We start from the raw sequence: 15,459 nt of genomic DNA, 5'->3' as shown, positions 1-15,459 counted from the left end.
GGACGTCACACTAGGGATAGTATTACTGGCACGCCTGTGTCGACGCCCATTTTCGAGTTTCGAAAAACAAACTGTAATACTCTGCAGCTTCCACTAGATGTCGGCCTATGCACAGCATGTGATCTAAGCAGATTCCACAAGCCTCAGAAACTTTGTTATTTGACCTGAATGGTATTGATTGGCAAAATCTTCCATCTGCTATAGGAGTGCATGGAGGTGATGGGCTCTTCAGCAAGATTGAAAAGAACTTTGGTGACTTCATGGAATGTAGTTTAGACCCTGACCACTTCCATTCACAAACTCGCAAATTGTGTGGTCTCCCTCCCCTAGAAGCAAGGGTTTACAGTTCACAATATCATTGGCGAGAAAGAGGAGAGCCTGCAGATAAATGTGAAAGCATCCCCCTAGCTAAATTGGTTCGACGTAGGATCTAGCAACGTGTAACAAGGTAGGGAGTAAGGTATAAAACACTGGCACACCCTTAGAAATCCACATATTTTGGGAAGAATTCAGGAGCTACCTGTTCAAACAAGAGGGATGATGAGATGGAGGAAGTGAAGATGCATATAGTGTGGAAGAGCAGAAGGTAGTAGATGGGCCTGCCAAGAATAGGTCATCGGCATAACCCTGAATCGAGCAGATAAGGAGACAGAGGCACATACACATTGAGCCTTGTTGTAACTGATTTACACTGGTAACTTGTTGAAGTGTGGCAGCTGCTGGTGATTGGCACAGCTCTGTCTGGACCATTGCGGTGTAACAGAAGAGTGTGAGAGTGAAGCTGTCTTGTGCACTGAATAGGACATATGGAATGTTGCGCTGCTAAAGCAATTCCATTAAACACTGGACGCTATAACTCCATCAGAGATGTATTGGCACAGTGAGTGCCACCCACAATAAAATGCAATTAATATTATTCATTCAACTGTTCTGGTCAATTGGACCATTGAGTATCTTTTTGATAAGTAAACGAACACGTCTTGAAAATTTTAATGGGAATGCATCAAATGTCTTCAGAGCTAGACACACAGTTTTACTGCAAGTAGTCATGCTGTGTTTTCTTATATGATATGGTAACAAAGAAATAATACAAAAGAAAATATGTTTTTATTTTTAAAAAACACAAATTTGTTTGACCCCATTATTTCACTTACTTCTGCTCATTGGGATATAAGATCTAAAATCAGAGTAGTGCAAATGTAACAAAACAACGAATGTAAAATCACCAATCCCTGAGACGCGGTATTATTTAGCTACTGCATGTAATTGGTGTGCAGCGTCCGATACCAAGCAACAGAAACGGCATCCCAGCCTCCAGCTCTGCGTAGTGCACATCAATGCAAAGTGATTCCAAAGCTTTAGCTGCTTCACTCATGTAGGTACTTCATTGCGGATATCCCTTTAATCAAACCCAGCCATAGTACATTAATAATTCACCCAGGAACATTACCAATTCATCTGGACAGTGGAGTGCTTCCAAGTGTTCAATCCAGAGGTCTGCAACATTTGGCTCTCCAGGAGATGCTTTGGACCAAAACTCCCATCTCCTCCAGCCAGCACAGTCACTGGTGATGGACCATGAACCATCTGGAGAGCTGCAGGCTGCAGACCCCCTGGTTTAATCAAAAGAAGGAAGAGTGCAACAGAACCTGCCACAGTTCAGAGATCTTCCCACTGCCCCTCTGTAGAAAACGGTTTAGAGTTTCTTATTGTGGGCCCACTTGTGGCATTAAGGATAGGGGTGTCCACGAATTCCACAAAGTACTTCCCTTGGTCACACATGGACACATTTTCGAGCTCCAGTACTGTGATGTTGTTGGGGGCCGATGTTTTGAGGATGTGTACTGGAACATACAACGTCACCTGGGGGCCTCTGGCTGGCCAGTACCGACCTAGATTAAATCCATTTATCCAAATTTGCCCCTAAAAAGAAGAAACAAGAAGGAAATTGTTGCATGAAAAAAATTACCTAAAGTTAAAGAGATTGTACAAAAGTGTATACTAGATAGAATTCAACAAGTGACAATGTGCTAAATATTTGTTTTAATCACACGTAATGATGAAATAGGATACTTTGGTTCAGATTAAAATAAGCAACTTTGGAACGGCAAGCAGCACGTGTGAGGAGGAGGTACACTCGGTACAGACACAGATAACAACACATCAAGTGCTGCCCTCGGAGAGTCAATCTTATTACGACAAAGGAACATGGTGTGGATTAGATAAGTTTGTGCAAAGTATTTCAAATAGGTTCTGCTGTACGCGAGAGTATTGAGGCAATATGACCCGAGGCGACCCGCTGCTCAAGTGAAGGACCCAAGCGACGCTGAAATCGGACTCCTGTATCAAATGCGACATCGCCTAACAGGACAAAGGTGCGTTTTTCATAATTTGTTTGGGGTTGTTTTAACTGCTTCCTAGCCTTTTGCGCCCACGTGTGGTTACTCACGGGTGCTAAATGCTGTATGTGGAAAGCGGAGGAGCAAGTGAGGCACTGGGCGAGGGGGGCACAGCCGTTGGGGAGCTGGGAACACAGGCTTCTATCACAGGACAGGATGCAGCACATGCTTCAAGCTCCTTGATTGGATAGCGCCCCCGCCCAATGTGCGAATGGCATAAACAAAACAAAGCCGTCGGTCAATATGCTCATTCTTTACAGTAGCTCGTCCCTCCGTGTCACAGAGCATAGACACTGTAGGACACTGACGCGGCTCTTCTTCTGTGGTGAATGTATTATCAGTGATTGAGGCGGCAAGGGGGAAAACCTCTCGCGTTTCCTCAATGAGGCACCATTTCTTGGGCTCACCGAGGACGGGAAGGTGTATAATGAGATCGTGTTTGCAGATGGGGAGGATCGAGTGTATCTTCCTGAGGAGCGGGTTGCATCAGTCTGAAGTGATATGCCCTCGTATTTGAAGGTTAATACCCCTGCGTTATCATTAAAGGATGAAGGTGATAAGTATATCATTGCCATGGATGGACGAGATGGAGTTATTGCCCAGACTACCATAAGAGCTCAATCCCAAAAAGTTTCTCTTAAAATGGTTTTTAATTAATACGAGGTTGTTATTGAAGCACACTCCCGAGGTTGCAATCTATATTGAAAATGAAGATCTGGATATTTTTGCTTTAACAGAGACGTGGAGTCATGAGGCTGCGGGTCCCACATGGCACTTGCCAGTGCTCAGGGCAACAATATAATATATAAATCCAAATTGGATGTGTGGGAAGTTGATATCCTTGGTATTGAGGCCAATGAAATTAAGCAGATAAAAGTGAAAACAGATGCAGAGACCACTTTGAATTTAATTCTGGTACATCAACCCCCCTTCCCATAGGCCAGAATTTCCCACACAACTCAATAATATTCTGATACCTACTTTGAAGCCTAACACAAGGGTTATGGTTTTAGGTGATGTTCATTTTTGGTTGGGCAATGGTAGTGATCACATGGCTATTATGGTGGAAGACTTGCTAGCCAGCCTGGGCTTTGAACAGCGTAAGGAAATACCCATTCATAATAAGGGCAATACCTTAGATTGGGTTGCTCTACACAATATTAAAAATAGTGGACCCATTTACTCCTCGCCCTCCCCTCCCCCTTGCCGTTGGTCAGATCATTTTTTTGTACACTTTGCAATTGTTTTGGAAAGACCAATGAAAACCAAAGTTCTGGTGAGGAAGAACATAACTGCTAGGAACTTTAAAAAAGTACGCCAGATGCTGTAAAACCCTTGTTAGTACGTATGACGCAGGAAGTAAAGGCAATGGATAAAGTAGATGCTATTGTTACCTTATACTTGCAGGCTGTTCAGGAAGCTACAGACAATTTGGCTCATCTGAGAACTAAGCAGATAACGAAAGTATAGGTAATGCCTTGCTTTTTCTGGATCTTCAAAAACTTAAAATCAAAAAAAGCAAATGCTTCTATGCATGGAGAGCCTCACAAGATAGTAAGGATAAAGAATCATATAGGGTGGCAGTTAAGGAATTTAAATCAGCAGTTGTCGCAGTGAAAAAGAACATGTTTGATGATAGGATTAGCAATGCCCAATCTAATTCTAAGGAACGTTTTAAAATATTGAGGCAGCTGGACCATCACTCACTGTAGCCCTCTGGAGGGACCCTGTGGCCTGAGCCTGCTCCCCTCCTATTGGCTGGCTAGGATCTCTTTAGCCGGTCACAGCAACCGAGAGGCAGGAGCTTGCCCTTTCAGCTAAGGCCTGCATCGGGGCCCTCTCTGTTCCGGTCAGTGCCTGGTCGGGTTCCAGGCCCCACTCTCTTACCACTACAGCCAAAGATGCCACATCATGTAGGATACACCTTCCTCGCAATTCTGGACCGTGACATCCCCCATCTGGCCATCACGTGAGTACTGTCTGTTTGGTGGCTGCTTCACCTCTACGTGACTCACTCCCTCTCTAGTCATTCACATTGCAGATGTCCCTTGCACTACTCTCTTCTACACTGAAACTTCTCTCCCTGAACTACATTATCACTGACCCCATTTCTGTACTGCTGTGCTGCTATTCCTGTTTTATCCTCCAAGGTGTGTGCTGTGGTGTAAAAATCGAATTTAGGTGTGCCATTTTGTTTTACTCTTAGCACCCACTTGGCCAACTGTGTATCAGATTCAGAACTGTGCATTGCAGCACGCACACCCACACCCTCCTCTCGCTTCCACTCTGCCTCTCGCTCCAAGATAGCCCTCTCCATTCTCCCAAATCTACTCCAACTACTACACCATCACCTGCATCCTCTGCTTCTTTCAAAATCTGGATGGAAAAAGCATTAAAAAGACATCCTTGCTGCAAACTCTGGCCTCCCAATTGCAGACACCTATGTCAGTGCATCCTCAAGAGAAATCTTGACTGACATCCTTTTCTCTGTCCCATCTCCTGACCTATGGACCTCTAACCTCACTGCCATTCTCCCACATCCATTTTTGGTGGCACCAAGTGGGAAGTCCTGCTCGCAGGCTTCTTCTCATCCCGCTGCTGCATCAATGTCTACCACATGGGCAAAGTCCTGGTTCAATGCCCTCAGGCCAACCTCCTTTTTGAGCGGATCTTGCCTTCTCTCATCCATTTCCTTGCTTCCCCTGCCTCTCCCCCTTCTACACCCTCTGCTCAGCCACTTCTGATGGAAGCCCCATGCCCTGACACTCCTCAAAAAACCTTCAAAGGCAGCGATCGGCTCCACCTGCCGACCCTCATCTCATGCTCAGTCATCAAACACTCTGCTGACATCTGCCTTCTCCTTGAAGACACTGACCTGGACATACTTGCACTCACTGAAACTTGGTTCAATGCCAGCTCAGTTACCTCCTTTGACTCACTCCTACCCGACGGCTTTAAGATCACTTCAAAGCCCCAACCCCACCGGGCTGGCGGTGGGGTTGCCTTAGTCTTCTCAAAGTGGATTCCTTCTTCTTTCCTACCCACTCAGCCCTATTCGGTCTTTGAGAGCCTAGTATGCAAAATGGTCATCTCTCCTTCCTCCACCTTGACCATTGCTACAATCTACCGGCCCTCTGGTGCATCTTTTCTGTTCCTCTCTGAGTGGGCAGACTTTTGTTCTTCTACTACCACCTCCAACCTGCTAGTAGGTGACTTCAACATCCACCTGGACTCCCCTTGCACAGCCACCACCCTCTTCACTGACCTCTGCTCCTCCCTATCACTCTCCATTCTTCCCACTGGCCCTACCCATTCTGCTGGACACACGCTAGACACCATCATCCACTCCAAACTCACTCACTCTACTCCCCTGGGGACCCCTCTCTCCTGGTCTGACCACTCTCTCCTCACCTCTCATCTTGGTCCCTATGACCCTGTGACAACCCCTCATAAAGCTCTGCCAACCTCGTTCACGAACATCCATCCGATGAAACGAGTGTCAGCTGCTGCCTTCTCTTCCACCTTCATTCCCTCTTGCCCACCCAACACAGACTCCACTGATTCTGCCCTCAGTAACCTCAATCTGTCCGTTACCAACACGTTTTGACATCCTTGCCCCAGTCATGAGGATCCGCTGCCTCCAAGCAATACCTGGTACGACTCTGAACTTGCAAACCAAAAACGTAAGTGCAGGGCTGCTGAACGGAAGTGGCACACTTCAGGCTCACCCTCTGACAAACCGCGCTGCTGCCGATCCAGAGACACTACATACTGTCCTGTCCATCCGTGCCAAAAAAAGAGCACACATTCAGGCACAAGTCTCCAATGCGACCAACAACATGGCTGAACTCTTCAAAATCTGAATGGAACTTGACAACCCATCCGCAGTATCTTCTGCCCCTACCTCTTCCCAGGCCCTTTGCAATGCACTCACCTCTCACTTCATTTCCAAAACCCAGGACATATTGACTAACCTTGTCACGCACTCTTCCAACCCAACCCCCCATCCCCCACTACCACTAACTCACCTCCTTTGCCCCCGTCTCCCCTGCAGAAGTCACCAGAGTGGTCAACTCCATGAAGGTCTCTTCCAAACAGGCTGCCCTATGCTCTTCTAGAACCAGCAAGGACAACATCTCCTCTCTCACCCCAGCTCTTGCTGATCTCTGCAACCACTCCTTTGCTACTGGTTCTTTTTCCATCCTCCCTCAAGCACTCCCTTGTGCGCCCCCTCCTTAAAAAACCCTCTGCAGACCCTTCCTGCCCAGCCAACTTACACCCCATTTCATCACCCCCTTCCAGGGGAAACTGCTTGAGAAGTTGGCCCTCCGCCAACTCATCTCTCATACCGAACTTATTGGCAGTCTACACGAGCACCAGTCTGGATTCCGAGCATCCAGAGGCATGGGCACTGCTCTTCTGAACACCCTTGAAGAACTGCTTGCATCCCTTGATTCCAACTCCACTGCTGTCCTCATCCTCCCTGATCTCTCTTCTGCATTTGACACGGTGAACCATTCCATCTTCATAAAAAGGCTCCATGATACCCTTGGTATCTCGAAGTAGGCACTGGACTGGCTTACCTCCTTCCTAACATACCGTTCCTCCAAAATCGCTCTGGGCCCTTTCTCCTCCCCTACGTCCTCCTCCACCTGTGGCGTCCGCCAGGGATTGATTCTTTCACCCTGGATCTTTAGCATATGCCTATCTCTGCTGGCACGCCTCATGCCTCTCCCCCAACTTCCAGTGCTACGCTGACAACACAACTGCTCTTCAAACTTCCCACTGACGGCCTTGTACCTTTCCCTCATCCCTGACTGCCTCTTTGCCATCCAGGCCTAGTGCACTGCTAATGACCTCTGCCTTAATGCCAGCAAAACAGAGATTCTGCTTATTGGATCCTTTGTACCCTACTTCTTCCCCTCACTCTGGCCTTCCTCCATGGGCTCTCTTCCTGCCCCCTCCTCTGAAGCCAGGAATCTCAGTCATCTTCGAGTCCTCCCTTTCCTTCATCTCTCATATTCAGGACATAGTCAAGAAGTCCCACTCTTTCTTCTCAAAGGAACTCTACCCTTCCTCACCTTCCCCCAGAGACATAGGGCCTGATTCACAGAACTTTTTCCTAATGGATTGTGCCATCATAAAACACTTCATTGAATCAGGCCCTTAATGTTACCTGTGCTCTGGTTCTCTCCAGGCTAGACTATTGCAACAGCCTCCACAATCTTCCTTCGTCCATCCTGCAACCCCTCCAGCTAACCTAGAATAGGGCAGCAATACATATCCTTGGCTTCAAGCCCTGGAACCACATCTCTCCTGCCCTACAAAGCCTTCACTGGCTCCTGGTCTCAGCACGTATTAAATTCAAAGCCCTCTATCATCCACAAGGCTATCTGGGGCCAGGGACCACTCTATTTTCAATGCTTCCTGACCAAATACTCTCCTTCTAGACTCCTGCGTTCCTCTGGCACCAACTGCCCGCGTGTGAAGCGGTTTGCTCGAGAGCTGGTGGTTGATCCCTTTCCTCTGCGGGCTCCCTTCTGTGGAATAACCTTCCTCCCGCTCCGCGTCTTGAGCGGAACCTCCTCAAGTTCTGAAAAAGCTTCAAGACCTTTCTCTTTACCTCTTCCTTCTCCTCCTCTCTTCCCTGCTAATCATACAGTAGCATGACTGATGTGCAGGGCCCTTATGTATTCTCGGGGCCCTGACCCCCCCCCACATCTCTCATCCCAGCCGCTGTCTATTTACTGCACTTACTTGGGCTCACCCTCCCCACAGGAGGTTGCACTTATGTTCCCTTCTTAGCACTTCACCCGAACACTTCTCCATGGGCACCACAGCACCTAACCCTTACCCCCCCCACCTCTGCACTTGCATGTTCTGAACACTCACAAGGCATAGTAGGCTTGTCTCCCCTCCCTTTTATTCTCATGACTGTTAGTAGTATTAATTTATCTTTGTTGTAATTCATTGTCTACCTTCCCATGCCCCCAACATGTTGCCCTGTGAGCGCTTTGAAACAGTTTTGCTAATTGTATAAGCACCTAACAAGTGACCAACAAATACAAATTAAAAAAAAACTCACATAAGACTGAAGCTGTGTAAGCCGATGACCTATCTCCAAGGGTACATATCAGCTAAGGGGCATGTATAATTTAATAGCCCAGGAAAAGTCACAGTTAAGATCATGCTAAACAAGGTTAAGTTACCAGGGTGTGCGTGTGCCCAGTGATGAAATTCGAGCATTTGCTATGGAAAATATATGGTGTGAAATTTAACCCATAATGCCTGCATTGTCGTGGAAATCTAAATCGGGTCTAGCTAGGCGGGGCGAGTCACATACCAACGGATAAATTACTGTGGTGTGCCCAGTGATGGAGCTTAACCATTTTCTATGGAAAATATAGGCTAAACCATAGTACCTGCATTTTGGTAGAAAAACCTGACCTAATTCAGGTCTTGCTCCTCGGTGCTCGTCATGTAGTCATGGTAACGGAAGTACACAAGGGTCGACATGGTCCTGACGTGGAGCTCACATCGGCCTGTCAGGCCCCCGGGAGTGCTCAGAATTAGTAGCACCATGGTGGTGAAACAGGGGATATCCCCTGCAACTGTGGATTTCTTACCTCCGAAAGGACATTGTCTAGCCACCAGCACCGCTTCGTGTGAATTCACTGAGCCACGCAACAGACATTTACGTCAGTTTTTATGGCAACCACAGGCTGCATAATAATAATAATAATTTGGCATTTATATAACGCTACGAACCCTCAGGTATCTGAGCGCTGCTTTTTATTACCCACGGTGTGTGGTGCTCATTTATCGACCTCGGAAGGATGAAACGCTGAGTTTGGCGCTGCCGGGATTCGAACCTGCGTTCGCAGGCTCTGCACGGATGTCAAAGCGAGCGCTCCACACACTGTGCCACTTTGACCGGCTATGGTCAAAGGCGTGCGTCTGTGGTGGCCATATTGTAGTGGACTCTAACAATGTAATACATATCATCATCCTTAGGATTCATTGCTATTTCTAGAATTTGGAGGTGACCATGACTACCAATATTGATAACTTCAACTGTATAGTAGAATCGACCAATGTAGATCGGCTTGTGATGATTTTTTGATTCATTTCCAATGTTATTAAACGTCGGGACCACAGGGAACTTTGAGTACATTTGTTTGGTCACAGCCCTGCCAGCACGAGCACCAACGTAGCCAATGCAAAGCTCGTCATCTTTCCTAGCCTCTCTAGTACGAGACACAGAACTGAAGGGCCCATACCGGGTCCAGCCGATGGAATCGTTCCTCTGCCTTGGAAGGGCGAGGTGGAGGAAAAAATACAGGAAGATAGATCTTCTGAGAGATGAAAATCAGAGACCACCATCGGCAGAAAGGAGTGTCTCACTCTCAACATCACCTTCTATTTGGATAAAAAAAAATAGGGAGGTAAAACAGACAATGCCTGGAGCACACTCACCTTGCGCACGGAAGTGATGGAAGCCAGGAAAATTTTGCAATTGAATAGAAAAAGGAATGAAGGTGCTCAAACAGAGCGGCCACAAGAAACGTTAAAACTAAAATCAAATCCCACACCGGAACAACAAACTTGTGGGGAGGAAACTGGTTACACAAACCCTGCAAGAACTGCATAACAGTGGCGATTGTGAAAAATTAGCCCTGTTCCGGCAACCTCTTGAATACGAAATAGCAGTGAGATAACCCTTCTCAGTGCCAATTTACAGGCCCACCTGGGCCAAAGGTACCAGAAAATCCAACATGGGGGGGATAGAGGACAGGACCAATGATCTAGGTCCCTCTCATGGCACCAAGTCAAAAATGTATGCCACCTGCAGGCATAAATGGATTTCGTAGCGCGCCTGTGAGCTGAAAGGAGCGCATCAAGGTTTGTCTGACAAGTCACAAGCCTTGTATTTTAGCCTCTCACAAGCCAAGCAAGAAGGTTCAACTTGCTGAGGTTCGGGTGGAGGACCCGCTCCTCCGAATGGGAGAGAAAGTCTACTCTCCTCGGTAGGCACCTGGGAGGGCAGATGGACATATCCAGCAACGACAGATACCATGTTCTCCAGGCCCAGTCTGGAGCGATCGGGATCATCACATTTCCGAACAGGTGCAATCTCCTGAGAACCAGGAGATCGACATGGTTCGACGGGAATGCATAAAGGAGGTTGGAGTGTAGTCTATCATCAGTGTATCCCCCAGAGCTCCATGACGAGCACATTCACTGGAGCATAACAACTTGCACTTGCTGTTGACAATGGATGCAAAAAGGTCCACTTGAGGAGTTCCTCAACAGTAGAAGATCCTCTCCAGAACTTCCTGACAGAGCTCCCACTCGTGGGAGATTGAAGTCTGGTTGCTCAAGGTATCCGCTTTCACATTCTCTAATCTGGCCAGATGAGCCACCATCAGAGAAACACTGTTCTCCAGCGCCCAGAAACACTGTTGCATTGCTTCTCTGCACAGAGGCAAAGATCCCACACCACCTTGTTTGTTGAGGAAATGCATGGCCACTGTGTTGTCTGTCAGGACTAACACAGTCTTGCATTTCACAGAGGAAAGCAACCAGGGCCAGCCTGGTCACACTCAGCTCCAGTTGCTGTGTTCCCGAGACACTGTGGGAGACCACAATCTACTCACAATAATGTCTGACAAGTGAGCACTCCAACTCATCAGAGATGTGTCTGTGACCACTATCACCTGAAGATGCAGGGCAGCAGAGGCCAGCACTTGTCCCTAGGATTGGAGGACATTGACCATCCGAAAGATGTCTGCCAATAGATCCTCAGGTGGGAATGCCCTGCCCAGCTGAGTGTCCAAGACTGCCCCAATAAATCAGAGGGACTGGGACAGCGAAACCTGAGACTTTTTGAAGTTCAGGGAAAAGCCAAAGCTGTGAAATAGAGTGCATGTGCAGAGAAGGTGAGGTGTTTCAACACTAGATCTGGGGACAGAGATCGGACAAGAAAGTCATCCAGGTACGAAAAGACATGAATGCCCTCCCCTAGCGGCTTGATGAAAACCCTAGGAGCCTAAGAAGGCCAGAACGGCAGAACCTTGATCTGGTAATGGCGGTGACTCGCCACAAACCTCAGCTACTTCCTGTGCTTTTGATGAATCGGCTTTTGGAAGTAGGGATCCTGAAGGTCCAGTGAGACCAACCAGTCCTGCAGATCGAGGGTGTGTAGGATCTGGGCTAGAGTAACCATCTGGAACTTATCCTTGCGTAGGAACAAGTTCACCAGCCACAGATCCAGGATGATGCACAACCTCAGTCTTTCTTCAGCACCAGAAAGTAGGCAGAGTCCCACCCCTTCCCTTGTACTGAGCGCGCAACTAGATCAATCACACTTTGACAGAGGCTGATGGACCTCCTCCAGTAGAAAGGCATCTGGGGAGAAAGGGGTGGCTGGAGGGCAGTGCTGAAGGAATGGAAGGCAATATCGCTGCCAAATGGCTTGTAAATCCAAAGAGTCAGATGTGACCTTCAACCATTCTGGGCTGAACAAGGAAAGCCTCCATCCCACCAGTGATGCATGACAAAGACAGTCACTGAGGTTTGGTGCAGAGGGGACAGTGACCACTGCAATACTCCCTTGCTGGGCACCCCTTGCCCTGACTCAAGAAATGCCTGCCTTGACCTCTTCCCAGGGCAAACTGACCACAGCCCCAGTGGGCAAACGTGGGAAAGGGACAAAATCCCTGCCCTGAGATGACAGCTGTACAGAAGACTGTTGTACTGCTAGCTCAAAAAACGTAGCAGTCACGTTGGACGACTGGACCTTCTGGAGTGAGTTGTCGGCTTTAGCTCCCAAAAGGTTATGGCCACCAAATGGCATATCCAACAGCCTGGCCTGGACACCGGCAACAAACCCTGCCGTCTTAGCCACGGGTGGCACCTAACCACTATGCTAGCAGCCATGCTCCTCCCATACAGTCTGCAGTGTCCAGTCCCGGCTGCAGCATCCGACGTGCCGCCTCCTTGCCGCCAGAGACCAAGGACAGGAAGCCATCCCACATCTCTGCCTCCGGAACGTACGCAGCCTAATTGGCCACCGCCGGCCAAAGAAGAACTTCGCCATAGTGCTAGAAGCATTCACATCCCACAGTGCAAGACAAGTTGACACAAACACCTTCTTGCCCCATGCGTCAAACCTCATACTTTCCGTGTCCGGTGGAAGGGATGGGAAGATAGACGTCTGTAGGCTAGCTGTCATGCCCTGAACCACCAAGCACTGAGGAGAAGCATGGGAAGAAAGAAAAGCCGAAGCCAACGGAGTGGGATGGTGTTTTCTCATCAGATCCCTGCCCACGGCCAGAGCAGAGGCAGGTTTCTCCCATATTTCCAATACAGGGGCCTCCACTGCTACAATGAAGAGCAGGAGCGTCTCCTTTTTAGGGGCATTATCCAGAAAATCACAAAGTTCGTACTTAACTTTGGACCAGGATGGAGCAAATAGCCCCAGAGTACTGGGCACCCTAGTCATCAAGTGCTGAAATGCAGCACAAGGCTTACCTGGTGTAGGAGCATGCTAAAATTCCATCTCCGGGGAGGTGTCTGGATCCTTGCAGGTCCTCTGACAGGCCCAGAATGTCCTCACCTTCCCCATAGCACTCTTCTGGGAAATCCCTCATCTCCCTAAAACCTATAGCTTCAATCCCAAGCAGTACCTGGTCGCCCTCCTCATCGAAGATTTCATATATATCCTTGACCTGAAGGAGACCCTAGGGAGTGGAACATATTCCCCCGGAGCCTCAATGTCCGCTGCGCCGGCTGAGGACAATGCCAGCACAGAGGGATCTGCACCTCGGTTTCCATCTGGCCCAGGCCCGAGCCCTTAGTCATGCTGGAGTGCACCACAGAGTGTGCCCAGCTGGTCGCAACAGATGCCGTGGGGGAGCGCCATAGCTGGAGTGGACAGCACCATTGCCTGCGTCACAGGCTCTGAGGCCGGAGCCAATTGGTGCCTTGGCAAAGATGTCCAACATCTTCAGGCAGAAGGACTCCCATTCCTCCGACGTGGAGGACTTGGTGGGAAGAGGTACCAGTGCTGGGTGCTTACGGGACTCCCGGAGTGGTGGCTCTTCTTTCTCAAAGATGACGAATGTCGGTGTGAGAACTCACTGGGGAGCGGGACCTCTTTGGATGCTTCTTCGCGTCCATTTCATTGCTCGGAGCTGCCTCTCGGAGCGTTGTTCCGAGCCGTACAACCTCAATTGTAGAGCATCACCCTTCGACTTGTGGAAGTAGGTAAAGATCTTCGCCACCCTCACCCGCAGGGCCTTTGGGTGCATGGACTGGCATGAAACACAATCCTGGGTGTCATGGTCCTCGTCCAAGCAATACAAACAAATCCGGTGCGGATCTGAGACCGACATTTGCCAGCTGCATTTCACGCACGGCATGAAGCCCGAGGCTTGGGATGGAGTAAGCATGGAGTATTCTACAAAAATAAGTTAATAAGAAGTTTGACAAGCCTGTTCGATCAGCAAACAGTGCGAGCAGAAAAAAGAATGAAGGTCACAGGATGCAGCGCCTCTATATATACTTGCCCCAATGTCATATCAGGCACAGGGCGTGTAGAGGCGCCGGACGGAGGTGACGTAGAGCCGCGCTGCACCTCCTGGAGGTGGAAAAGGTTCCAGAGAACAGCTGCGCTGGGATAGGGATTTCAGATGAGGGTCCGTGGGAGGAAAAAAATCAGTTAGAAATATGCCTGCTCATTCTCATCACTTTGCATCTCCTTTCTTCCTCTCCTCCTTCTCTCAAACTTCCCTCCCCCGATATCCCCTCCAAAGTCCTCCTGTGCTCCAAAACCCTTCAGAGGTATCTCGCTGCCACCTCTTGATTACTCTCAACCTCCTGTCTCTGGGTTTTATTACCTCAAAAATCCTCCTGAATGTACTCTCCTCCAGCCTCCTCTGTACTGCTCATATTTCTCCTTACCCCCTCCTCACTCTTCATCTTCTCCCCTCCTACCAACAGACCACTTATTTCCAGCCTCTTTCCTCCCTCTTCGCCTCAATTTCTATTGCCTTCCTACACTCACCAAAGCTCTGCTTCTGCCTCCAAACACACAGACTTCGGTTAGCAAATCCATGGCTTATACAGCAAACAGGCCGTGCCTCTGGGGACTGCAATTGCACAATCACGCTCAGGTGTCCATTTTCCCAGTTGGGAGCCGTTGTGGCCAGGCAGCAATTGGTTACAGTCTTTACAATGCTTTAATGGATCCACCCCTCCCTGCATGAGGACACAACCAAATCATTTATAAAGGCCAGCTGGCATCATGAAGCCCAAGTTCTGGAATGCTGGGTGCGAGGTCACAGTAGCAGAGCTCTAAATCCCCCCCAGTCTACATGAGGGACTGCTCAGCCATGTGCATAAATCAATTCAAGGGTCTCTCACAGCAGGTGTCTAGCAGCTTTAACTTCATGTGCAGGACTGGAGAAACCTTTTCTCCCCCAAGTGCCACAGGGCTCCCTTAACATGGATAGTAAGTAGCATGCCAAACCGCCCCATGGGAGATGGGATCCTTTGCCTGCTACAGGGAGTGACGTTTCAGAATGTTAATATCCTAGGGGTACTTGAGGATCAGATGTGGACCTCCTGCTTGAGGTTCCTATTAAATGAACAGGGGTATAGTCAAGCCCAGGGCTGACAAGACCCTGCCACCAGACTGAGGCAGGGCAGGATAGGCCTAGGGATACTAAATAAATTACGGCTGTCTGGTCATGTATATGTGCTACACTGCCGTCCAGGACTGGAAAAATGGAGATAAACACAGTGCGAGGCAATTATTATCTTCATCCAGCAATCAGTGGACATGTCTCGCGAGTCCAACCTGACTGCCTGAAAGTGCAAGGGACGAAGTAGGAAGTGGGGGGGCAGGGGAGGAGCACCACAGTACGTGCAGTTGAATATAGACGACCGGCAACGCTCAGTCAACATCTGAGGAAGGAACCAGGCACCATTCAGATGCAAAGTGGCCATTTTAGATTTTATTTGTCTGGGGTATTTTTTAAGCACAAACCCAGGTTTG

General features: G+C 48.7%; 1 protein-coding gene across 1 annotated transcript in view; it reads right to left on the bottom strand.

Moving 5' to 3' along the window:
* Nucleotides 1-1,085: 1,085 nt before the first annotated feature.
* Nucleotides 1,086-15,459, bottom strand: part of GLB1 (galactosidase beta 1) — a 622,172-nt gene continuing 607,798 nt past the window's right edge. Inside the window, exon 16 of the mRNA XM_069613134.1 lies at nucleotides 1,086-1,923. Coding sequence (XP_069469235.1) covers nucleotides 1,660-1,923 — 264 coding nt within the window. The 3' untranslated portion in view covers nucleotides 1,086-1,659. The remainder of the gene's footprint in view (nucleotides 1,924-15,459) is intronic.

This window comes from Ambystoma mexicanum, chromosome 5p (genome assembly GCF_040938575.1).
Source record: "Ambystoma mexicanum isolate Mex_15411 chromosome 5p, UKY_AmexF1_1, whole genome shotgun sequence".
Lineage (NCBI taxonomy): Eukaryota > Metazoa > Chordata > Amphibia > Caudata > Ambystomatidae > Ambystoma > Ambystoma mexicanum.
This window is presented reverse-complemented; position numbering and strand designations above follow the sequence as displayed.